This window comes from Talpa europaea (genome assembly GCF_964194135.1).
Source record: "Talpa europaea genome assembly, chromosome: 12".
Lineage (NCBI taxonomy): Eukaryota > Metazoa > Chordata > Mammalia > Eulipotyphla > Talpidae > Talpa > Talpa europaea.
Genome location: NC_140079.1, coordinates 6,784,881 through 6,810,100, shown reverse-complemented (window position 1 = coordinate 6,810,100; position 25,220 = coordinate 6,784,881). Strand labels below are relative to the sequence as shown.

General features: G+C 61.4%; 2 protein-coding genes across 2 annotated transcripts; both read right to left on the bottom strand.

Moving 5' to 3' along the window:
• Nucleotides 1-3,227: 3,227 nt before the first annotated feature.
• Nucleotides 3,228-5,757, bottom strand: CFD (complement factor D). Its single transcript, XM_084250433.1, has 5 exons — nucleotides 5,688-5,757; nucleotides 4,465-4,621; nucleotides 4,169-4,313; nucleotides 3,676-3,933; nucleotides 3,228-3,452 (listed from the first exon to the last, which is right to left on the bottom strand). The coding sequence occupies exons 1-5, from the start codon at nucleotides 5,743-5,745 to the stop codon at nucleotides 3,291-3,293; spliced, it is 780 nt and encodes a 259-aa protein (XP_084106559.1). The 5' UTR covers nucleotides 5,746-5,757; the 3' UTR covers nucleotides 3,228-3,290.
• Nucleotides 5,758-8,862: 3,105 nt separating this feature from the next.
• Nucleotides 8,863-17,696, bottom strand: LOC311180699 (transmembrane protease serine 9-like; the record flags this gene model as incomplete). Its single annotated transcript, XM_084248610.1, has 10 exons — nucleotides 8,863-9,063; nucleotides 9,193-9,423; nucleotides 10,149-10,290; nucleotides 10,486-10,642; nucleotides 10,927-11,036; nucleotides 14,426-14,619; nucleotides 15,163-15,393; nucleotides 16,158-16,299; nucleotides 16,776-16,941; nucleotides 17,630-17,696. 10 exons carry the CDS (start codon nucleotides 17,694-17,696, stop codon nucleotides 8,863-8,865), a joined length of 1,641 nt encoding a protein of 546 aa, XP_084104736.1.
• Between the last annotated feature and the right edge of the window lie 7,524 nt (nucleotides 17,697-25,220).

The window sequence follows — 25,220 nt, the reverse complement described above, 5'->3', positions numbered from 1 at the left end:
CCCACTCCCTGTTCTCCACCCCACAGTTGGGGTGTTTCCGTGTACCTGGGCACATGGTCCGCCGCTGGGAACCGGCTGGGCAGGGGAGGGGCACCCTGCCTGCCTTGTTCACCGGGAGGGGCGGGCTTCTGCAGCGGGCGGGCTGCCTCCTCCGGGCCCCTTCCTGCACTGCTCAGGTCCCGCGCCCCCCAGCCATCGTGCCTTCTGCTGCCAGCCAACTCTGGCGATTATGACCTGCCCCCTGCGGGCCTCTAGACAGCGCTTGCCTGCTAAGTGGAAATTGGTTCTGTCTTCCCTCTGGAAGGCTCTGGGGAGGCCGGCTTCTGTGGGAACCCTGCAGGAAGTAAATGGCTGTGTGGCTGGGCTCCCGCCGAGATACCACTGGACATGAGCTTCCTGGGCTTTTAGGGGGATGATGGGCACCTGGGGAGCCCCATTACCTGGACCAGGGGCTGCGTGTGAAGCCCACCTGCCTGGCACAACACTTGAACAGGTCCCCCCGCCGGCACCCTCTGCGGGGACTTGCGGCGCTGGGCCAGCACAGGAGGCTGGGGGAGCTAGCTGCAGCCTGCCCCCGCCCCTCCCTGAGACGGACCCGCTGCTGCCCACCGCTTAGTGAACAGACGCGGCTGCCTCCCAGGCGGCTGGCTGCTGCGCAGTGGGTCAGGCCGTCGCGCCCGCCGCGGAACCTGTCCGTGCAAAGCGCTGCTGCTAAGATTGCAGGAACGGGTTCCCGGGCAGTTTGGGGGCAGGGGTAGGCACCAGGCCTTTCCTCCGTGGAGGTCAGTTTCTCTGGGCCTTCCCGTAACTCTGCTGCCCATGTGTGGGGCTGGTTATCTTGCAGTGGTCTCACAGCAGACGTCGAGTCTTGGGCGCTGCTCTTTGCTGCTGCTTGAACCTGGGTGGCTCCTGCTTGTACTGATGGTCCTGGGCAGGGAGGTGACGCTGTGACCGCCGAGATTGGCGGGAAACTGCCCTGGCCTGCATCTGGGAGCCTGGGCAGCCGTGCCACGGGAAGCCCAGGGGATGTGGGGCAGCCACGGGCCAGCACTCAGCTGGGGAGCTGCCAGCCTAGCCCAGCACGCACCAGGCACTTCTGGTGGCTCCAGTGCGTGGTCTCCAACAGCAGATGTGGTGGCCAGGAGACGAGCTCCCTGGCTCCCTGTGCACTCTGGTCCCGACCACAGAAGCAGAGCTCAGTGGTCCCCAGGGTGGTTTTACACAACTACGTTCTCAGTGGTTGGTTACATGGGGATTGCCAGAACATGCCTTAAATTGTGACAAGCCTAGTGGGCACAGAAGTGCCTGGCTGTCCTCAGGCATGGGGCGCACCCTGGCAGTCTGGGGTGGTGGTCTTGCTGGGGGGCCCTGCTGGAGTGTTCTCCAGGTTGGAAGGGTTGTGGGTAGTGATGTTCCCCCGCCCCCAACCACGGCTGTCAGTGCATCTCGAGTTCCTGCCCCTGGGGCACTTGGAGTGCTCCTGCTCAGGAGTGGGGCCAGTTCTCAGGCAGCATATCCCAGGTGCCCTGGGATCTCATGGCCCCGTACAGCCAGGGCTGCGTGCGCCCCATGGAGAGACGAGAAACTGAACACTGCAGGCGTCTGAGGCTCGCATGGCTCAGGCTCAGGATGCATCTCCCTCCTGTTGCCCACAGACTCCATCCCTGGCAGGCACTTCCACCTGGGGCCCACCGTGCAGCCAGGTGAGCTGCAGGGTGCCCCGGGACATTTGCATTTCCGATGCGCAAGGAACACGTTTTCATTATAAGTCTCCCAAACAGCACATTGGAGATACTTATAAAAAGTATTTTTCTGAAATTCCCATTTACTGGACATCTGTTTTTGTTTGCTAAATCTGGTCATCTGTCTGCACCTGGCGTCGTCCATGCCACCCCTGGCGTTCTCCCTCCATTCAGGAAGTAGCTAGCGATTGAGTGTCTCGGATGGCTGAGTGGCCAGCAGTTAAGTTTCCCTCCTTTAACTGTGTGCAGCGCTGACCTGCCCACGGCAGCTGAGGGCGCCTGGTGCTCTTGCGCTGTGTGCAGTGACCAGGGGATGCTTAGTGTGGCTCCAAGGTGAACGCACCATAGTAAAAGCCAGTGCAGGGTCTAGTGCCAACTCTCCAGTGCCCACTGGGGCGCTAGACCTCACCTCTCAGATTTACTAGAACCCTCTTTGTAGCCTGGGCTTGAGCTGGTGGGGGTGTGTGTGGGGGGGTTGCTGGTAGGGGTTGGGTGTCAACGGCTCCCCTTCCACTCAGTAGCACGGCCTCAGGGTCTTGGGGCTGAGTTTTGTCCTTTGTCACCTCCCTCCTCATTGCCCAGGAGGTAAGCAGATCCAGGGGGGCAGTGTGTCACCTGCGCCCCAGCCGGTGCGGTGGGTCCAGGACACCTGCAGACCTCATTCTGTGAACCTCACAGCACTGGGGATGCCTGTGAACGCAGGTAGGGGGCCCTGGCTTCAAATCTAGGCTTTGCCCAAGAACAACTGTGTGACCTTAAGAGAGTCCAAGGGTGGAGTGGGGGGTAGGGTGGGGAAAGCAAACGTTGAAAAATGAACAATAATGTAAAAAATATATTCAAAAATAAGAAAAAAGAGTCCAAGGGTTTTGGGGCCTCTGCAGCATGAGTTCAGTCCCCGGCCAGGGAGCTACCCACATGGCGCAGCAGGCCTCTCCTGTCTCCCTGCTGCTCCCCTCAGCAGTGGATTTCAGTGAATCCACCTGTTCTGCTCCCCACTCTGTCTCTGGTGAATGCTCTGGTGCGCCTCTGGCCTGCATCCCCCTCCCCCTCCCCCGCCGTGACTATGCATCAATCTTAAAAAAAAAAAAGTCCAAGGGTTTCTCTGCGCCTAGTTTGCCCCCGGGGACGCCAGGGGAGCAAAGAGCTCGGCCTCGGGAGATCTCCGTGTGCCGAGGTCTCCGTCCGGGGCAGGACCCCGCGCAGGGAAGGGCCTCCGGTTTGCTGGCGCAGCGGCCGGAGCGCGGCCGCGCCCAGGGGCCCTTGGGTTCTGCGGGCGCCTCTGGCTCCGGGGAAGAGCGAGGGCGCCGCCGTGTGGCCGAGCGACGTGCGGCGGCCCCCGCGCGGTTCGAGGGCGCCCACGGGCCCCCGCCCTTCCGACGGCGACCAGCCCGCCCCCCCACCCGCCCGGGCTCCCCCCGCCTCCCGCCCGGGCTCCCCCCGCCTCCCGCACGCACCCCGCTCGAGAAAAGCTGGCGCAGGCGGGGCTGGATGCCGCGGGGCTGGGGACTTTATTGCCGGGGCTTGGGACTTGCGCCGCCACCCTCGGGCTCAGGCGCGCGGGCCCTCGGCCATCACGCCGTCGATCCAGGCCGCGTAGCTCGCCAGGCGCGTGTAGATGCCGGGCTTCTTGGGGTTGCCGCAGACGCGCGCGCCGGAGCTGACCACGGCCTCCGCCACGCCCGCGCACACCAGGGGCCCGCCGGAGTCGCCCTGCGCGGGGGGCGGGGCCGTGAGCGCCCACTCGCTGGGCCCCGCCCGGCCCCTCCCCGCCCCGTCCAGCCCCCCCACCTCGGTTCCCCGGGCCCCGCCCGCCGCGACAGACCCCGCCCGCCCCGCGCCCGCGCGTCCAGCCCCCGGCTCCCGCCCCGTCCAGGCCCCCCGCCCCCGGGACCCCGCCCCGGCCCCCCGGTGCCCCGCCCGCCGAGCCCCGCACCCTGCAGCTGTCGCGACGGTTGCTCTCTCCGCACATCATGCGCTCGGTGATGGCGCCGTCGTGGAACGCGCGCTGGTTGCAGACGGCGCGGTCGAGCACCCGTAGCGCCAAGTGCTGCAGGCGGTCGGGCCGGCGGCCCGCGTGGCTCACCACGCCCCAGCCCGCCACGTCGCAGAGCGAGCCGGCGGGCACGTCGCGGTCCTCGCGCTGCCAGGCCAGGGGCTGCACGGCGGGGCCCAGCGCCGCCTGCTCAGACAGCTGCGGTCGGGCGGGTTGGGGCGTCAGGCGAGGGGCGCGGGGCAGGGCACGCGCAGCAGGAGGGGCAGCGGCTGCCCTGGGCGCGAGGAGCGAGAGATGCGCGTCGGGGCGGGGCCCCCGCGGGGACTGCGGCTGGGCTGGGGTGGGGCGAGGGCTGGGGGCGAGGGCTGGGGGCTGCGCGCGTCGGGGCAGAGCCCTCAGCGCAGCGGGAGGGGCCGGGGCCGGACTCGCCAACCTGCAGCAGGAGGAGGTCGTGGTCGGTGGAGTCGGGCCGGCTGTCGGGGTGCGGCACTGCGCGAAGCACGTCGTACAGGCGCTTGGACGGCTCCGGCTGCGACAGCGAGTGCGCGCCCAGGAGCACCTGCACCTTCCCTTCCGCCCTGGAAGCGGGGTGGGTCCTCGTCAGCGCCGCGCCCCAGCCCAACCCGTCCCTGCCCCCGCGCCCCGCGCCCCGCGCCCCGCGCCCCGCGCCCCGCGCCCCGCGCCCCGCGCCCCGCGCCCCGCGCCCCGCGCCCCGCGCCCCGCGCTCACATGTCTTCCAGGCAGTGCGCCGCGCTCAGCACCCACCGCTCCGACACCAGGAAGCCTCCGCACACGTGCCGGCCGTCCAGCTGCACCGAGGCCATGTAGGGCCGCGCGTGGGACGGTGCCTCTCGGCCGCCCAGGATGCGGCCCCGGGGCTGTGCCGCTGCGGGCAGAGGTGGGGGCTTCAGGGAGGACTGCGCGCCGCCTTCACCCCTCCCGCAGGCTGCTCGGCCCCCCCAGCCCCAGAATTTCATCCTTGGAATCCTCCCCAACCCCAGAGGAGCAAACTCCGCAGTGCCAGAGAGGAGACCCCTGGAGGCCGAGGGTGCTGGGGCCTGGAGCAAATTCCATCCCCACAGGCTGTGCTAAACACTTCAGATTAAACAAGAAAACTCCCGACTGCCCCAACCAAAAGTTCCCGCCAGCCTTTGCCCCACCAGCTGCCAGTTTTCCTCTGTGGGAAATTCAGATTCTCACTGTGGAGAAGACTCAGACTCAAAAGCCAGGTTTCAGATTCATAGCCTTAAGAATTCCTTGACTGGGGCCTCCCTGGTGGTGCAGGGGTTAAGTCTCAGCACTACCAAGCCATCCCCAGCCACTGCAGCCTGAGTTTGATCCTGGCCAGGGAGCTACCCACATGGCGCAGCAAACGTCTGCTGACTCCCCGCCCCTCCCCTCAGCGGTGTATTCATTCAGTCCACCTGCTCTGCTCCCCACTCTGTCTCTGATGAATCCTCTTAACCCCACTCCCACCCATGGCCTGCACCCCAGCTCTTGTATGCATAAATAAATCAAATAATCTTGGGCCTCCCCAGTTGCGCAGCGGTTGAGCGCTGGGTTGCGAAGTTGCCCGTAGCCTCTGCAGCGCCGGTTCCATCCCCGGCTGCCCGGCGAGGGTCCCACATGGCGCGCAGACCTCTCCTGCGGCCCGCTGCTCCCCTCAGCAGTGTACCTCGGTCCTTCTGCCTGCTCTGCTCCCCGCTCGTCTCTGGTGAATCCTCTCACCCTCCCGCGCTTCTGACTGTACCCGATGCTTGTATAAATAAATCTTTTTTAAAAAAAAAATCAAATAATCTTTTTAAAAAATTAATTCCTTGACTTTTCAGAACCTTCCACTCCATGGCCCTGCCCCACTCTGCCCACCCAGTGGGGCTTCCTACAGTTCTGTTGGGCCCAGGGGCCCTGCAGGCTGGAGCCCCAGCTGTCACCACAATTGCAGACCCACTCACCGCATGTGGCAGCACTTAGGAGGACCAGCGCCGCTACATGCAACACGCAGTTCGCCATGATGCCTCTGTGGCCCCGACACAGACACAAGCGGGGAGCTGGGAGTGCTTTTATGTGGGTGGAGGGGGCGGGCAACTCCCACATGTGCTCTCTCTCAGTGGGCAGCCTTCCAGCTAGGGAAAGGGGAGCCTGCCTGCGCTGCCTCCACCCTGGGGGGTGGGGGGGGACTTGGTACCAACATCAGGCAAACTGCTGCCGTGCCCCTGCCTCCCACGTGAGGAGGAGACCCTCAATGAGCAGGAGGCTGCGTGGAGGACTGGACCCAACACCCAGCCCCCCTCCCCCGGCCCAGTATCCCCCCCCCCCAACACCCTTCTAGCCCTAAAGTTGCTCAACACCAGCTGGAACCAGTTTGTAAACAATTGACTTCCCCATTTGTCTGCTCCTTCCATCTCTCCCTTCCCCCTGCAAACTGGAGAGAGGGGTGAGAGGAGTCAGGGGAAGGTCACCCAGAGCCTGAAACACCAAACAAGTAGAGTGTTGGAGTGTGGCACGGTGGTGCAGGACCGCAGGAAAGAATACTGGGTTCACGTGACAGAGAAGGAGTGTCAGGCCGGAGGGACACTTCATCAAGGACGCTGAAGAGGAGAGCTCGGGGGCTGCCCTCAGGTGTGGCTTGATCCAGGCACATGAGCAATGTCAGCTCTCTGTCTCTGGATTTTCCTCTCCTCCTTGATGGCTTTTCTCCTCACTGGGCTCCACTATCACGGCCCCAGGGACCCCAGACTCAGTCCAGTGGCTCATGGTGGACCCCTCCCCAAATCTTCTGTTACTGCAGCTTCTCAAGGCTGCCTGTGACTGACTAGATCACATGTCCCCTCCAAAACAATCACTTTGGGGCCTCTCTGGTGGTGCAGCAGTTAAAGCCTCAGTGCTACCAAACTGTCGCCAGCCACTGCAGCACAAGTTTGACCCCTGGCCAGGGAGCTACCCACATGGCGCGGCAGACCCCTCCTGTCTCCCCGCTGCTCCCCTCAGCAGTGGATTTCAGTCAGTCCGCCTGTTCTGCTCCCCACTCTGCCTCTGGTGAAGCCTCTCATCTCCCCTGCACCCCGCACCTCTGACCTACACCCCCGTTTTTGTATGCATAAATAAATCTTTTAAAAAAATCACTTTGGGGCCTCCCTGGTGGCGCAGCGGTTGAGCGCTGGGTTGCGAGACTGTGCGCGGCCTCTGCAGCGCCGGTTCGATCCCCGGCTGCTCCCCGGCCACCGGAGGAGGGTCCCACATGGCGCGTAGACCTCTCCTGCCGCCCGCTGCTCCCCTCAGCAGTGTACTTCGGTCCTTCTGCCTGCTCTGCTCCCCGCTCTGGCTCTGGTGAATTCTCTCACCCTCCCGCGCTTCTGACTGTACCCAGTGCATGTATAAACAAAACAAACAAACAAACCAGCAAACAAATAAATAAAGCATGCCTCTATTAAAAAAAAAAAAAACTTTAAAAAAAATAAATAAATCACTTTGGTCAGGAGACAGCAAGTTCTGCTGAGCAGATCTGGGACACATGTCCCTCTGTAAGGTGGGGATGGGGGGGTCAGTATCTCAGGAGCCCATGTGGAGAAGGCGGTGGGCCTAAAAGATGAGGTGTCCCTGGTAAGAACGGTGTAGAGAGAATGAGAGCAAATAACAAATGTGACTTGTTATATCCTAACATGTTTCCTAATTGAAATCAGAAACTCAGAACATAAGCCCATTAGGACACGGAGTCCAGATGTAACGATGAGTCTTCAAAATTGCAACAAAATTTGGAAAGCATCCAGGGCAATAACCCTGATCATTCCCAGATGCTGTTTTAACAGGAAAAGGCTGTCAGGGTCCTGCGTTAGGTGGAAAGGGTGGTTGTGGGCAACTGTGGCCTCTCTGAGCCCGAGGCGCCAGAGGCGGTGCGACCAGAGGAGCTGCCGGGACTCACACGGGCTGGCGGGGCGGGCAGGCCTCTCCGGGGACACGACGGCAGAGACCTGAGGGGACCTAGCTGGGAGGCGACTTGAGGCCAGGGAACAGAGAAGGACAGGCGCAGTGGGTAGTGGTGGGCACCGCCAGATGCTGTGCCGCAGTCACTTGCTTCTCTGGGTGGTTGTTCCCCCTCAAGGAGCTGTATCTGCCCTGGCCCCTCCTGTGCCCCAGAACCTCCTGCCCAGGCCCAGGAAGGCAGAGGAGGGGTCCAGAGGTCGCCTCCCCAGGCCGTGGTTTCCCTCCAGATTGGCTGGCTCCTTGGGAAAGGTCTGCTATGCATCCCGTGCCCCCAGCCAGAACAAAAGCCTGGGGGGGCTCACCTTTGTCACCCCGTGAGGCTGAGGTGGGACTGGCACCCAACCCCTGCTGGCCCCCCCTCTCCTCCCTAGGGGGAACTGAAGTTCAGAGCTGGACTTGAATCCAGGCCTGGAACGCCTCAAACCCAGTCTCCCCAGCACAGCTTCATGCCTCTCTGCACCCCAACTTCCTCATCAATAAAGGGGGGACACAAACAGGACCTACGTCACTAGCTGAAGTAGTGTTCAGATGGCTGAACACTTGGAATATCCTGTGTCTTCCAACACCCAGTAAACACCTGTTAGAGACTTTGTGCCCCGCCCCCAACACTAATCAAGGGAAAGAGGGTCTCACAGGCGGGAAGGCAGACGGGATCATGGACAGGTTTTGTGGAGAGCAGGCAAAGTACTTTTTTAAAAAAAAAGATTTCTTTATTATGCATATACAAGAACTGGGGTACAGGCGAGAGGCGCAGTGCGTGGGGGGGGCGGCGAAGGATTCACCAGAGACAGAGTGGGGAGCAGACCAGGTGGGTGGACTGAAACACACTGCTGAGGGGAGCAGCGGGGAGACAGGAAGGGTCTGCTGCGCCCTGTGGGTTGCAAAGTACTTTTTACCCCAATGCCTGAGCTTTGCTGCCACCTGGTGGCGGCGTCCGCTGAGCGGCCCAAGCTTCCAAGGCACCTCAGACTTCTTCCAACCGTGAGAGCACGCGCAAACACGCGTGCACACACACACGCATTCTATTACAGAAAGGGTTTGGTTTTAGTTTTAGTTTTTGTTTTTACTGTGGAAGGTGCCCAACGAAGCAGCGTTGGAAGGGCCCAACCAAGGGTAGGTGAGGTAGGGAAACAAGGGCAGCCCTTACTAGAGCCTCCTGCTTACAGGGTCCCTAGGGCAGAAGGTGGGGCGGTCGTCACGGCGGCCAATGACAGACTGGATCCAGTTTGCATACTGTGCAACAGGAGCAAAGGCATCCGGAAACACCCCAGAGCCACAGCTTCCCCGGATGAAGGAGTCGATTCCATGGATCAGCCCATTGCAGACCAGGGGCCCTCCGGAGTCCCCCTGTGGAGCAGACGTTGTCAGAGGCTGGGTTTCCAGGTCCCTCCACTCCCTTCCTGGGGTCTAGCCTCAGTCCTGATTCCTGCAGGATGGGCAGGGATTGGGTGGGGCCCAGGGGTGGAGGATACGTACAAAGCAGATGCCAGCCTTCCGGCGTGGTACCAGGGTGCACACATTGGAGGAGCGGCAGAGGGCGGTCACCACAGTCACGTTCAGCTGCTGCAGGACTCTGGGTGGTGGCCGGTTTGTGCCCAGTTGACCCCAGCCCATGGCCAGGCACTGTGTTCCAGCACCCACTTGGCGGCCCTGGGCAGGCAGCCGGGCTACCTGCACGTTGGCATTGATGGTGGCCGACCCATTGAGCTGCGATGGGTGGGATGGAGCACAGAGTGTCACACGGGTCAGTGGGCAATAAACCTCCCTTCTCTGGGCCTCAGTTCCCCTGTGTGAAGTTTCGCCATGGTTCTGGGACCTTGCGGAGTAGGATACCCGTCCTGCAAGAAGCTGCTACCCTGAGCCTCAGTTTCCCCATCTGTAGAGTGGAAGGGACCTCAGTGACCAGGAAGGGACCTTGCTGGATATGTTGTGAGTGCAGGAAGACAGGAAGCAGTAGTTACTCAAGAAAACAAATGATGGGCAACACTGATGACAATAAAACTCTCACTCTAGAACATTCCCAGAGAATAATCATAATTTGCAAGCAGTAGGGGAGAGAGGCCTTCTCCCTGGAGTCTCCCATCAATTGTTGCCCCATTTCACAAAGAGGGGTCGTGCCTGTCCTCAGCCATGGGGCTGAGTAGCAGGGTACAAATAGCGGCGGTTTGTTGATCAGCAACTGCTCAGGCCTTCCCTACACCGGTTACCCTCTCAGCAGCCCTGCCAGGAAAGGTCACGTTCCTATTCTAGAGAGGTGGGACGGGGAGACCACGGACCCAGTTGGAGCTGGGATTCCACCCCAGGCCTACCCCACTCTGTTCCTTAATGTTTGACCCTGCCTGCCCTCTCCCAGCCTCCGGCCCCAGGGCCTTTGCCCCTGCCGGCTCCCTGCTGGGCATCCCTGCCCCTCCCCACCCTGCCCTGCCCGGCACCTGGAGAATCACGATGTCATTCCGCAGGTTGTTTGGGTCAAAGCCATTTTCAAAGATCCTCTGGACAGCAAACGTCTGCCGGGTGCGCTCACTCCGTGCCAGGTTATGTGCCCCCAGCACCACCTGCACCGACCGGAAGTTACTGTGGGCGAGGGAGGGTACAGGTGAGTCAAGGTGGCCTGAGGCCGTGGAGAGGAGGGGAACCCCAGAGCCTTTCCCTGAGTCCCTGGGCCTATGGGAGGTGTGCGCTGACAGGGAGGCACGGGACAGGCCCCCCAGGTGGAACTGGGCCTCTGAGCTCCCTGGGCAGACGTGAAACTGAGAAGTGGTGACTCACAAGTCATTCACGCAGTGCGCAGCCGACATGACGAAGTTCGGGGCGATCAGGGTGGCCCCACAGAAGTGGACTCCGCGCCGCTGCAGGGACACCATGAAGGGCCACGCGTGGGGCCGGGCCGGCTGGCCTCCCACGATCTCCGAGGCCAGCGCAGGGCCTGGGGAAACAGGCAGCGGGCGGTGGTGAGCCCCACCCAACTGGCCAGCCGCCCCGGCCGCGCAGGGGGACGCCAGAGCAGGCAGCTGAAGCCCAGAGGGCAGCGGGGCCGGGGCACAGCTAGAGCGCGCCGCCCCCCCTTGCCAACCCCCCATGGGCTCCACGCAGAACCTCAGTCTTGTCCCCTGAGACGGGCCCAGTGGCCTCATCTCACCAGCGCCAGCGGGCGCGGGCGGCGGAGAGCCGAGAGGCAGAAACGCCGCGGACAGACGTGGCCCCACTCACCGGCCAGCAGCGCGGCCAGCAGGAGGGGCGCCAGCGCGGGGCTGCGGGGTCGCGGGTCGCGGGGCATGGTCAGGTGCGGGCTCCCGTGTCTGCCGCCTGCCCGCCTGGCCCTCTTATAGGCCCCGCGCTGGAGGCCGTTGGGGTCGGTTGCCCCACGCCTGGCCTGGGCGCCCCAACTTCCCCTCGCACCACTCTGGGATGTGGGGGTGGGGAGAACGGGATGGGGATGTGCAGGGGCTGGGGGTGGTTCAGGCGGGGTCCCCGGGTAAGGTTCGGGGCACCGGCTGAGTCTGAACGCCACGTGAACAGTCCTCGCCGGGCCTGTGCCCGCTCTCCACCTCAGCCGCGGCCGCTGACACTGGGTGTAACTGGGCGTCTGGTGTTTCTGCTCAATCCGGCAGCCCTGGCCTCACGGGTGGGCCCCCTGGCGCCTCACTCTACTCAGGGGCCGTTAGTGGCCGCCCCCTGGGCTCTGCTGACATTTCACGGGGGCGGTGGGGTGCTGGGTCCCCACTGGAGAGGTGGAAACTGAGGCAGAGTGACCAGCCCCTGGCACGGGAGAGCTGAGACCTACACCCAGACCCCAAGGTTCACACCCCGAGGGCCTCGGTCCCCCCTTCAGGGCCCGGCCTTCCAACCTCTCTTCGGTTGTTGCTCAATACAGGGAACTCGCCCCACGCCAGGGCCCAATCAGCGCCTGGTCACCAGCCGTCTGGGAAAGAAGCCCGCCTCCGCCCTCCCTGATCCCCCTTCCGGCCTGAGGCCGTGGCCTGGCCGGCGAAGTGGTGGGGTGCTGGAGAAGGCATTTCTGCCCAGGCCGGGAGGCTGGACATGGCTCTCCACCCCAGCTTGAGAGCTTCCACCTGGAGCTGTGGAAGGACTCAAGCCACACACGGGCGATGGGCCCCCAGGGCCCAGCCCCCAATCCCATGACCCTGTTCCTCTTCCTGCGTCCCCCAGGATGCTCCAGCTCCAACGGCCTTCTTAGCCAAGGCTGTTGCAAGAAGCAACGTTCTCCTGGCCCTGAACCCTCAGGGGAGGGAGCCAACCGATCCAATGTGCAGGCCCATGCGAGCGAGGGCACCTGGGGACATCCGGAGCCGGGGCCGGCTGGAGGGTGGCTTGCTCCTGGGCTCCCTTCAGGAAGCAAACACTGGCCTGTGGCCCCCCACATCTTTGCAGCGCGATGGCCCTCAGCTCCAGGTCCCGGTATACAGCAGGCACTCAATGTCTGTCATCCCTCCCTTGGTCTAACGCATGTCAAAATTTCGTCCTGGCCTCCACCCCTCTTGGTGGGGTCCACACCCCGTGGCGGTAACGTTAGAGAGCGGTAGAGCACTTAGTGCTCTCCGGCTGTATACACAGCCATATCCAGCCTGAGGTGGGGGAGAGTGGAGGCGGCCATGTCCTTCAGGGTTGTGACTCAGGCAGGGATGCCAGATTTAAGCACAGCTGTCTTTATTGAGCGCCACCTGTATACTCTGTTAGCATGCTGCCGCGGGGCTCTTATCCAGGTGTGCCCCCTTGCGCATGGCATAATGTGGCCCCTCTGCCCCAGCGTCCTTATCGGCACATGGAAGTCCTGGTAATAGGCCCCATCTCATAGGACGTCACCAGAACTGAATGAATGAACTTTGTAAAGTTCTCAGGTAAGAACTTCCTTAAAGATTGTTAACCATTAACCGTCTCCAGGAGCTCAGGGGGATGGTGGCTTTGGGGGCGCGTACCGGCTGGGACAGGAACCTGGGCTTCTAGAGAATTCTGAGTTGTGATCAGAGTGCCTGATCTCACTGGTCCAACAAGTAAGCGTGGCAAGCGCGGGCTTTTCTTCCCCCAAGCCTCGCGGGGTGTCTGCGCGGCTCACCCCGCTGCTGCCGCCGAGGATGGGGACAGCCCAGGCTGCGCCCCCACGCTGAGGCGTCCCAGGACACGCCGCGAAATATTCCTGCAGGTTTGTCCTCTCCTGAGTCTCACCAACCCCAGCCACCCCCGGACACTTCAGCCCACAGCCAGCTGCGCCCAGGGACGGCCAATTCTCAGCTCCCTGTCTTGGGTCTGATCGATGCAGTCTAGACGGTTCCTGAGTCTTTTTTCATGCATGTGAGCACATAGAAATACCCTAGGCTGGGTTTCCGTGGGTCTTCTATTCCCTTCAATGGGCTCACCCCAACATTCCTGCCGAAGAACCTCATTTACCCCCATAGCTGGGCACCCAATCCCTCTGGGCTTTTTCTAGAAACCATTTCTTGCCTTGGGCTTCTGGCAGACACAGGGCATCCCTGACATTCCAGGACTCACATCATGCATGGGTCCTGGCCCCACCATGTCCCGTGTCTCTCACACACTTGCTGCTGGCGCTGCACCATATGGGGGGGTCCCATCCCTCCCCTGGGGTACATAGCCGAGGCATAAGAGCAGAAAAGACAAAGGACTCTGGGTGTTTGGGTGGTGAGGATGGTGAGCTGACAGGCATCTGGTGAGGTGTGACCCGGGTGCCCTGCATCCTAGGCAGTGTTGTAAACTAATGTTGCCTAATGAAATGATGAATTTTTTTGAAAGTTGAGAAGGGAGCAGGCCTGCTCGGTCTTCTTCTTGCTTGACTTTGCATGCTGCCACCAGGGGGCGGCAGAGTCGCTCGAGAGGCAGGCGCTGCCGGCTGACTCCGGGGTATCCCGCAGGCGTGTTGGCCCCTTGACTTGATGCCGCCTTCCTGAAGCCGCTAGTCCTCTCCACTGCTGGCCCAGGACCCCGGCCAATTCCTGGCCTCAGACCTGCCCCCTAGGCCCACCCCGGCTCGTCTCCCCAACTGCCCCTCGCCAGCCACCCTGCGCCTGCTGGCCCTCCCAGCTGGCCCTCACCCAGGTCTTTGGTCTCGCGTGGCTCTGACTGGTGGCCCATCTCGGCCGCTCCCTCTCGCACAGTCTCTAGCTCAGCCTTCGCCATCTCTCCAGGCACCTCCCTAACAGCTGCTCTGCCGGTCCCTGACCAAACAGGGGCCCCCAGGCCCTGGGCACCCCCAGTTCAGCTTCTTGGCCCTCAAGTTGCCCCCAGGCTGGGAAACCCAAAACTGGATGTGATCCCCCCAATCCCTACTGGCCAAGATGGGGAGTCCTTGAACAGTTTTGGGAAATGTCTGGGGCGACTCCACCTTCCAGGTGAGAAGACAGAGGTGCAGAGTTGGGCAGCGACGCCCCCAGAGTCACGCTGGAGGGGCTGGACGAGACCCCAGGTCTGGGGCCACTGGGGCCTCCCGCAGCCCAGGCTCTGCCAGATCCCATCCTGAGTTTGCGGTCTGGGGACACAGCAGGGGACCCTTGGCAGCTCCCCCCCCCCCATCTTCCCACGTGGGAAGGACAGGCAGGGAGCAGAGTGGGAATGTCCTTTTTTATTGACACGCGGCGGGGCTGGCACAGGCCCCTGGCTCTTGGGAGCCCCAGGTGGGGGAAGAAGCCACTTTCTGGAGAGCTGCTGTCTCTGTCGAACGTTCCCCCATTATGACTTGTCCAGCCTCAGCACCTGGGGCTCAGCGGCCGCCCCGGCCACCCTATTCTTCAGCACGGAGCGGATCCAGTCGACGTAGAGGGAGACGCGAGCGAAGAAGTCCGGGAACAGGCCGGTGGCGCACTCCCGGATGATGAAAGAGTCCACGGCCTGCAGGATGCCGTCGCAGACCAGGGGGCCGCCAGAGTCCCCCTGCAGAGGGCGGGACAGCCTGTCAGAAGTGACCGGGACGTGGCCAAGCCCAGGAGTAGGGGCTGGGCGGGCAGATGCCTTCAGGGGTAAAATGTCTACTGTCTGGGATTTTCTCTAAGACACCTGGATTGGCGAGGGAGATGAGACCGTACTGGAGAGTAGCACTTATTGGTCTCCTGCTGTATACCTGGGCGCTCAGTTCCTGGACGTCGCCCCTGGTATGAGTCACCCACACCTCCCTAGAGTCCAAGAGGGGCCTGGAGTGGGAAAGCCCCCAGACTACAAAGGCCCCAGGCGTTACATGAGGCCGCTGCTGTGTGCTGGGCTGAGGCCACTGCACAAATCACCTGCTGATCCCCCACAGTGGGCGAGTCCACCTTTCAGATAGGGATACCAAGGTGTAGCCTCAGCTGCCGTGAGGAGGTGGGGTGCAGCATCCCACCCTCTTTCCCCCAGCTGGCCCCTTGGGGCGCCTTCTGGGGGTCCTCAGGGAAGCCTTTCTGGCCACCCAACTGGGGAGTGGGGTGCTGGGATGGCACTTACGAAGCAGATGCCAGCTTTCTGGCGGGAGACAAACGTGCACACGTTCTCTGGCCTGCACAGGAAGGTGACTACGGTGACATTCAGCTCCTGCAGGACCCGAGGAATTGGCGCACGGGTGCCCAGGCGACCCCAGCCCATGGCCAGGCACTGGGTACCATGGGGCAGCAGCTGGCCTTGCTGGGGGAGTGGGGCCACTGCCACCTGGGCATTGAGGATGGCTGGCCGGTCCAGCTAGGGCAGACAGAGGTGGAAGAGCCATGAGGCGCCATCTCCAGGCCCCAAGACCACCCACCTCCCAACCACCCACTCATGGCCTTTGCACAGATGTCTAGCCCTCTCCTTGTGCTCTTAGGGGTCACCTCCTCCAGGGACCCCACCTTGATTGACCCTCCAAACCCCACCAGAGCTCAATTTACGGTCTCTAAGACCATACCCAAGCCATGGCCAAACCATCTCCCTGACCTCTCTTCTCCCCCATCCCATTTTACCATTTGTCACTGTTGCATTCATTCACTTACAAAGCACTTAATGAGCACCAACTGTATGCTGGGTCCTATGCTAAGCCCCAGGGATCCTACCTCTGTCCTCGGGGAACTGATCTTTGGGGGAAGACTAGGAGCCAGGAAGAGAATGACAGTACGATCAAGGATGCAGAGCCAGTGGTGGCAGTGAGTCAGGGAAGGGGTGACTGTCACATCAAGTAGCGCTGGGGAGACCCTGCTGGGAAGATATGGTTGGTACACAGGCTGGGGGGCCAGTATGCCTGGGGGGAGGCAAAGAGGGGCAGGGGGCACCGCCAGAGCAAAGGCAGGGAGGCAGGGGCGTTCCCACGAGGCTGTGTGGTGGCTCAGTCCCCACCGGGTCTACCAAAGGCACCCATGCGGGTGTGTATACAGTAGGTGCTCAATAAACGTCTGCTGAAGAGTGAATGACCATCCTGAACCCTGCTGGCCCCCCGCAGGCCCAGCTGGCCCCTGCCCGGCCAGGCCACAGACCTGCACGACCACCACATCGTTGAGCTTCAGCTCCGGGTCATAGTTGTTCTCGAACAGGCGGGCGATGGAGAATTGCTGCTGGGTGGGCGCCGGGTTCTGCAGGTCGTGGGCCCCGAGCACCACGTTCACCATTGTGGGGTCTCTGCGGAGCAGGGTGCTCATCCTGGGTCCCCTATCCACCAGCCCCCTGACCCCAGGCGCCTAGAGGCCCAGGGACCCGTGGCCCCCACCCCAGAAGACCAGTGGCCTTACCTGCCCTTACCCCCCAAGTGCCATGAGGGCTCTTGGGCCTGGGTTGTTTGGAATTAGACGGCGGGGCAGGTGGAGGAGCGGTGAGAGCAGGACAAGGGGAGGCCTCCCCCAGGGCAGGGCCGTGCCTACTCCCTCAGACCCAAGAGCAGGGCTCCTCCCCATCCCCACCCTGGGCCAGGGCTCTCTGCCTTGGACCCCAGGATGGAGCCCACCTGGGCCTCAGACCCGCCCCTCAGGCGGCCTCTGCCTGGGGGCACGGGGCGGACCGGGAGGGGTCATGCCTCTCCCTTCTCTCCTCCCCCGAGGGTCCCTGCCACGACCCCCACCCCCAGCAGACTGCAGCCGGCCCGCGGGCAGCACACTCACATGTTCTGCAGGCAGTGGGCAGCCGTCAGCACGAAACTGGGGTGGATCAAGGTGCCTCCACAGAAGTGACTGCCGGGAACCACCCGCATCTGCAGCGACGCCATGTAGGGCCGCGAGTGGGGCTGGGCCTCGCGCCCCCCCACAATCTCCACGGCCCGGGCTGCTCCTGCGGACGGGGGTCAGCGACTGTCACCTGTACAGCTGTGCCCAGGGTCCCCAGCCGCTCCGTGACCCGCCCCCAGGCCCGGGCACCAGGGCCTGTCCCCGGCCTGCGCATCGTGCGTGGGAGGTGCAGGACTTGCCCTGCTGCTGGGAGGCCCGGCGGTGGCCAGTGAGCCTGGGCCCCAGAGCTGCTGGCCCTATCGTAGCCAAAGGCTCCCCTGGAGGCGGAGCCCGCCCTGAATGCCGGGACTTTTGTTTTCAGAAGCAAGAGCAGTGAGGGGGGCGGGGGGAGGGGGAGAACGGACAATGTGACCCCTTTTGCAGATGGGTAAACTGAGGCCTCCAAAATCCTCATGAGGAGGAGGGAGCTCACTCTTGTTCTTCTTCTCGCCCCTGCATCAGTGCACACTTATTCACCACCTGCTGTATGCCGGGAGCTAGGCAGAAATTCACTGGTTATACCTTATTTAACTCCCACAGCACCCCCCGAGGCTGGAAGGACTGGGCGTTACCCCTGCTCCAGAGGGGAAAGCTGATCAAACCACCCAGGACGCCCCTTTTCTCAGCTGCCCTGAGCGATTTGCCCCCAGCAGCCCCAGTGCCGCTTCCGGGCCCTCGCACGCGCGCTGCCCGCCGTAAGACATTCCCCCCGAAGCAGCCCAGCCCAGAAGACAGACGCGGGCCCCACTCACCACTCAGCAGCATGGACAGCAGGAGAGGGGTGAGGGCAGTGCCAGAGGGGCCGTGGATGTGTGTCATGGTCAGGCGGGGGCTCCCGGGCCTCCCACCCCGTATCCACCTGGCCCTCTTATAGCCCTGGCGGGAGGCCGTTGGGGTTGCCCCACACCTGGGCTGGGCAGCCCTACTTCCTCCTTCCACCTTGGGGGCTGCAGGGACTTGGGGGTCAGAACATATTCCACTAAGGATGCTGGGGCTTCAGACTTGGGGTCTCCACGTTCCCTCGAGGCCTGGGGAGCTCCCCACCCTAGTCTGGGGGTCCTCTGGGTGAGGGTGCACCCCTGTGGCCCCACAGCCCCAAGTGGGGTGGGTCGTTGTATACAGGGGCCGGGCCAAGCCCCGCGAAGTGGGAGTCAAGAACAGGGACCAGAAAAGACAGAGCCCGGAGTCCCCCACCGAGATCACAGGGACACCTTCTCCCCCACTTTTCTCTCAGGGTGTAACGGGCGGTTCCCGTAGGAAAGGCTCAGAGGCAGCCAGACAAGTCTGGGAGGAAAAGAGCAAAATCAAAACCAAGATCCACACCGCCGTTGGCAGCGCCACCCCCGCCCGCCCCGTCTCTCACCCGCGATGTTTCAACCAGTCCAGGAGCAAGAAGCAGGCGCGGGGGCTCCCCAGGGCGCTCTGCCCCGGGCGACGCCGGCCAATATCTGGTGGCAGCGGTGCTTGGCATCTGCGGGTGGGCTTCAACCCCTCAGTGCCACGGCCGGCCCGCGGGGGTGCCCAGCGGAGTCAGCAGTGCCGAGGGCGAGGCGCCCAGGGCGAGGGCGGTGCCGAGGAGGCCCGTGCATGGGTGCAGACGCGCTGCGGTGAAAGGCCGAGCTGCGGGAGCAGAGGCGCTCGCTGGGGGGGTGGGGGTGGGAGTGACTTTCAACTTTTCATTTTGAAATTATTTCACGCCTGGAGAAGTCCTTGCAATTCCCGAACCTGCCTCCAGCAGCCTCCCCAAAGCCGGTCTTACACCCCCCGGGGGGGAGCGGGCCGGGGTTGGGGTGGGGGGCGTGGAATGACACAGACCCCAGCTCCCAACCGTCCTCCCGGCCCAGGCCCCACGTGGCTGCTGGCGCTTGCAGCCAGCGGGTCCCCATGGCGGCTCTTGGGGGGCCTGCCAGCGCCCTGCGCTCAGGTTGGGGCCTGGGGCTTGGCAGGAGTCCGGCAGGTCCTGCCAGTTCTTGGATCTCTGGAGGGTCACAGGGTCACAGCTGCTGCCCCTCAGCCCTGCCCAGGCCTCAGCCTCACACGGGCTATCTGGAGGTGGGGAGGCACAGGCTAGGGTGGGATCTGGGATCAGTGGAGACGCTGGGGATGGCAATGGGGGGAGAACCTCTTTGGGGCTTCTGGGATGCCAGGGAGGCAGGGGAAGTAGGGGCTGGAAGTTGCAACCTTGGCCCCTCTGGCTCCAGCTGTGGGTGGTGAAACCTTAACGGCCTTGGGGTCCAGGAAAGGGGTTTGGGTGGGAGCCAGCGAGGACCAGAGGACTCTGCCCAGCGTGGGGGGCAGGGGCCTTGCCTGCAGCGTCTCTGTGCCTGTGTCTGTCATCTCTCCTTGATGGAGAAGAACACTTGGAGCAGTGGAAGATGCTGGCCTTCCCCGGTGCCTCAGCCCTGTCATGGGTGTATTTCTGTGTTACTTGGAGACCCTCAGGTGTGCACAGAGGGGTCACATCATGCACTGTCGTGCCCCTGGGCCCCTTGCACAGCCCCCAGCCCCCAGCCTAACCCCCAGTCCCCCTCTGTTGCCCCCTCAAATGATTTTGAGGCCCACTTCATAATGTCATGGTGACAGGAATTCATGACGCTTTCAAAGCTTTGTGGGGTCGCAGGGAGAAAGTGGGGCCAGGGGAAAGGAGGGGGAGAGGCAAATCTGCAGGGTTGTCTGACTAGACAGGGTCAATCCAGGAACAGGGACCACGGAGGAGCCCCGCCGGCCAGGCCAAGGCCCAGAGGGTGTGGGCCCCAAGACAGTCTGGACCCATGGCCAGGCAGCACAGGGCCAGCTCCTCCAGCACACAGTGCATCACCGGCCAGGAAAAGGGGGGCAGCTCTGACACTCGCCACAGCAGGGAGGGCCCTGAACACACGACACTCAGGGAGAGAAGCAGACACACGAGGCCGCGGTGTGAGTCCACTGAGGAGAATCGTCCCTGGGCTGGCAGGAAGCCGGGTGGCGTGAGGGCTGGGGAGGGAGTGGGCGGGACTGCAGTGGGGCCGGGGCTTCTGAGGCAGGGCTGGAATGTCGGTGGTTGCACAATCGTGCCATGCTGCTGAAACCACTGAATGGTACCATGGTGTTTAATTTTAGGTTCCGCAAATTCCACCTTACGGTTTTTAATAGTGCGATTTCCAAGGTGAAGAAGCCAGACACACGCGGTGTGAGTCCCTGGCGAGAAACGTCCAGACAGGCACAGACACAGACAGAAAGTGGGGTCGTGGTGTCAGGGGCTGGAGGATAATATGGGGGTGACTGCTAAGGGAGAAGGGATTTCATTTCGGGTGATGGAATGTTCTGGAATGAGACAGTGGTGGCAGTTGCACAGCAGTGGGAATGTACTAGAAGCCATTGACTAGCGCACTTCAATACGTCAACAACATCGTTATTGGGAGTGTTATCAGAGTGTGAATGATGTTATCAACAACTGTAAACAGCGACTCAGCGAGAATGATAAGGAGGCCTGGGTTCCGTCTTCCTGTCTGTGACATGGGTTAATGGCAACACCACTGGCCTTGGCAGCTGCCAGCCAGGGCCAGCGCCTGGGGCCGCTGGGAGGCGTCTAGGGCACCGGGGTCAGGACACGCGGAGCAGCAGAGGCCAGGGCCTTGAGCCTCTCTCCTTATCTGTGTGAGGGAGAAGCCCGATGGCCCCGCAGCCGCCAGGAGAAGGAGCGAGCCGGCCATCTCCTTCTGTGTGCCCAGGTGCAAAGCCCGTGTACAGCACCTGGACGCCAGGGGGTGAGGCCCCATCCATAAGGAAAGGGCTGCCTCCAGCTCCCTAAATGAGCTGGTTTGGGGCCTCCGTGGTGGCACAAGGGTTAAGCACAGGACTACGAAACTGTCCACAGCCTCTGCAGCACGAGTTCCATTCCCGGCCTGCCAGGGAGCTACCCACATGGCGCAGCAGACCTCTCCTGTCTCCCCGCTGCTCCTCTCAGCAGTGTACTTCAGTCAGTCTGCCTGTTCTGCTTCCCACTCTGTCTCTGGTGAATCCTCTCACCCCCACACCACTGGCCTGTACCCCAGCTCTTGCATGCATGAATAAATACATCTTTTAGGGCCTCCCCGGTGGCGCAGCGGTTGAGCGCTGGGTTGCGAAGCTGCCCATGGACTCTGCAGCGCCGGTTCGATCCCCGGCTGCTCCCCGGCCACCAGAGGAGGGTCCCACATGGCGCGCAGACCTCTCCTGCCGCCCGCTGCTCCCCTCAGCAGTGTACTTCGGTCCTTCTGCCTGCTCTGCTCCCCGCTCTGGCTCTGGTGAATTCTCTCACCCTCCCGCGCTTCTGACTGTACCCAGTGCATGTATAAACAAAAACAAACAAACAAACAAATAAATAAAAACATGCCTCTATTTAAAAAAAATAAATAAAAAAAAAATACATCTTTTAAAAAAAAAAGAGCTGCTTTCCTCAGGCTTCTGGGTGACCCAAGCAGCAGAGGGGTGTCTGCACACCTACCCCCAACAACACTGGGATCCCTTGACCCATGCAAAAGGCAGAGGTCCCTTGGGGACCCCACGGATGAGCCAGCCCCTGTATTTGTGCTCTGCCCATGGGGACAGTGGCCCCTTTCTGGTCTCCTCCTCTAGTCAGTCAGCACCACCCCCTGCACCCCCTGGCAGCCAGTGCAAGAGGACAGGTAGGGGCAAGCCCTGAGTGTAAGCTGAGGCTCAGGCCCCTCCCTGCCGAGGACACCCTACTCCCCTGACTCTGAGGTGGCACAGTGCTTACCAAGGGCAGGACTTTTGCACATCCCAGAGGCTAAAACAAGTCTCCTCTGAGGAGATCGGCTGCGTTTCTCAGCAGCCACCTCTGATAAGGGCAGCCTTGGGTCACAGCCACCAGACGCCGGCTTGCTCAGGCCAGCAGCGCAGAGCCCAGGCCCCATTTGCGCGTCTCTCCTGTCTGTCCTGGACCTGAGTGGCGTCTGGGCACTCTGCTGTCCTGCATGCCCAGTTTCCAAAGCCATTTGTGTTTCTTTGTGAACGGTTATTATCTTTCCTTGTTTTCTTTTTTTAAGATTTATTTATTCAAGCATACAAGAACTGGGGTGCAGGCCAGAGGTGCGGGGGCGGGTGAGAAGATTCACCAGAGACAGAGTGGGAAGCAGAACAGGCAGATGGACTGAAATCCACTGCTGAGGGGAGCAGCGGGGAGGCTGAAGAGGTCTGCCTTGCCATGTGGGTAGCTCCCCGGCCAGGGATCGATGCTGCAGAGGCTGTGAACTGCTTCATAGTGCTGAGACTTAACCCCTTGTGCCACCAAGGAGGTCCTTTCCTTGTTTTCTCACTACTGCGCTGCTGTGGGTTTTGTCTTGCTAATTTAGTGCTCTTTATACGTTAGATTTATTATGTTTATATGTATCCTTATATTATCAACCACTTACATTTAAAATCTATAGACATAACATTTAATAGTGATACATAATAATATATTAAATTTTTGTTTTAATAAAATTATTTAGTTGGGCCTCCCCTGGTGGTGCAGCAGTTGAGCACTGGGCTACGAAGCTGTCCACAGCCTCTGCAGCGCCGGTTCGATCCCCGGCCGCCAGCGAGGGTCCCACATGGCGTGCAGACCTCTCCTAACTCACCCGCTGCTCCCCTCAGCAGTGTACTTCATCAGTCTGCCTGTTCTGTTCCCCGCTCTGGCTCTGGTGAATCCTCTCACCCTCCCGCGCTTCTGACTGTACCCAGTGCTTGTATAAATAAATAAATAACTCTTTAAAAAATAAATAAAATAAAATTATTTGGTTTAATGACCTCTATTGTGTAATAATAATTTATTTATTATGCATTTTTTAAAGATTTATTTTATTTATTTATACAGGCACTGGGACAGTCAGAAGTGCGGGAGGGTAAGAGGATTCAACAGAGACAGAGCAGGGAACAGAACAGGCAGACTGATGAAGTACACTGCTGAGGGGAGCAGTGGGCGCAGCAGGAGAGGTCTGCGCACCATGTGGGACCTTCGCCGTTGGCCAGGGAGCGAACGGGCGCTGCAGAGGCAGCGGGCAGTTTTGCAGCCCAGCGCTCAACCGCTGCGCCATGGGGGAGGCCCTATTATGAATTTTATATATTATTTTTACACAACTGTATTTGTTCCTCAATATTCCTATTTTAGCTCTTTCTGTGTCAAGTGGCACATTCACCTCCTGTGATCAAGAGGCACATGGTCCCTCAGAGCTTCTCATGTCCTATGACGACTGCGCCCCCTCAGGGAGGTTAAGAAGACCAGGAAGGAGCAGCCTCCCGCGCATTTTGGTCTGCAAACTGCTTTGGGTTCAAATCCCAGCTTGGGCAGTAGCCTTTAGTGTGATCCCAGCCAAGCCACTTTGGCTCTCTGTGGGGCAGGTCACTTCACCACAGAAAACAAATCATCCGTAGTTCCTACCTAGGGACAGGGGCCGTAGAGCGGCCCAGCCGGGCCAGGCCAAAGTCCCAGAGGGTGTGGGCCCCAAGTCAGTCTTGGACCCATGACCAGGCAGCACAAGGCCAGCTCCTCCAGCACACAGTGCATCACTGGCCAGGAAAAGGGGGGCAGCTCTGACACTCGCCACAGCAGGGAGGGCCCTGAACACACGATGCTCAGGGAGAGAAGCAGACACACGAGGCCGCGGTGTGAGTCCACTGAGGAGAAACGTCCGGGGCCTGCAGGAAGCCGGGTGGCGTGAGGGCTGGGGAGGGAGTGGGCGGGACTGCAGTGGGGCCGGGGTTTCTGAGGCAGGGCTGGAATGTCGGTGGTTGCACAATCGTGCCATGCTGCTGAAACCACTGAATGGTACCATGGTGTTTAATTTTAGGTTCCGCAAATTCCACCTTACGGTTTTTAATAGTGCGATTTCCAAGGTGAAGATGAGAACTTGGGGTTGCCTCGGGGACACCTGGTCTCTGCAGCCGTGGAGAGCTCTTCCAGCTTCTCTCTCCTCCCGAGGTGGTGTGGGAGGATTTGGGGAGTGGGACTCAGAGTAGACTGGCAATTCTCTGCCCAGTCCAAATGTTGGGGTTCTGGAGCTCAAGCCTAGTCCCTGCTGAGCATCATGGCTCAGCCACCTTAAGTGTCCCCACATGGCCCCCAGGCCTCTGCCTTAGTCCAGTGCCCCCACCCCAAAGTCTGCTTCCCTCTCTCCCTCTCCTAGTCCCACCTGTCCACCCCCCTCCTGACACCCGCCTCCCAGCTCCCCATGGGCCCAGCGAACACAGCACGAGAGCCAACTGACTCCAGACCCCAAAGCTCTATCCCCATCTAGTTGGGTGACCCCAGGGTTCCCTCTGTGGGCTTCAGTTTCTCCATGGAGGGAGGAACACCTCCCTCCATCCACCCAGTGGCGCTGGGGCGAGGGTTCTGAGCAGCACCAGGAGTGCTCACGTGTGTTCCCCCCTGTATGTTCTAAACTCTCTCACGGCTCCCGAGTGCCCCAGACCCAAGTCCTGGCCCCCCGCTGGGTGGGGTGCCATCACAATGGGGATCCCCCGGGAAGAGGAACCACCCCAATGCTGACAGTTCCCCACCCTCTCCTGGACCCCTGAGCTGTCAGGAGGGCCCAGCACACCTCTCCCTGCTCCAGGTCCTGCTCCTGACCCTCCTGTTCCCCAGAAGGCACCTAAGTGGTTGCCTCATTTCCCGCATCCCTGAGGGCTGTTTGTGGTCACCTTTCAACATCAGGATTCCCAACTGCTGTCCAGGCGCCACCCCCGCTGGCTGCAGACACAGGCTGGTGCCCCCAGGCCTGGTGCGCCTGGAGCTGTGCACCTTTGCTCTGGTAGGAGGCTGCTGTGACAGCTGTGCGCCAGCAAGGACACGGAGGCCCGAGGGCTTGGGCCTTCTGCTAAATCCGAACACTTAGAGCTGAGTCTCTCTTAAAACCAGAGCCGCAGGGAGGCGTCAGAGCGGCGGGAGGAGGGGAGGGGGTGGGATGGTCGTTGGGGGGCCAACCCCAAGGGGGACAGTCACTGTACAGAGATGACCAACCATGTAAGAAAATGAAAGGAGGGGCCACCCTGTTGGCTCAGGTGGTTGAGCCCAGCTCTGTGAAGCTGGCCGCAGCCTCTGCAGCCGGGTTCCATCCCTGCCGGCTGGCGAGGGTCCCACATGGCGCAGAGACCTCTCCTGTCTCGCCCGCTGCTCCCCTCAGCAGTGGATTTCGTCAGTCTGCCTGTTCTGTTCCCGGCTCTGTCTCTGGTGAATCCTCTCAACCTCCCGCACATCTGGCCTGTACCCCAATTTTTGTATAAATAAATATTTAAAAATAAATAAATAAAATTTTTACAAAAACAAAAACAAAAAACCAACCGGGGCCACAGCCAGGAGGGGTGGGGTGTGGTGGGATGGGCGGG

Excerpts from the sequence above, each read along its gene's own strand:
- CFD (XM_084250433.1), bottom strand. The coding sequence starts at position 5,745 with ATGGCGAACTGCGTGTTGCATGTAGCGGCGCTGGTCCTCCTAAGTGCT. Across the intron at positions 3,934-4,168 it reads ACGACCTCCTCCTGCTGCAG|CTGTCTGAGCAGGCGGCGCT; the intron begins GTTGGCGAGTCC and ends GCCCGACCGCAG. Across the intron at positions 3,453-3,675 it reads ACCGTCGCGACAGCTGCAGG|GGCGACTCCGGCGGGCCCCT; the intron begins GTGCGGGGCTCG and ends CCCCCCGCGCAG.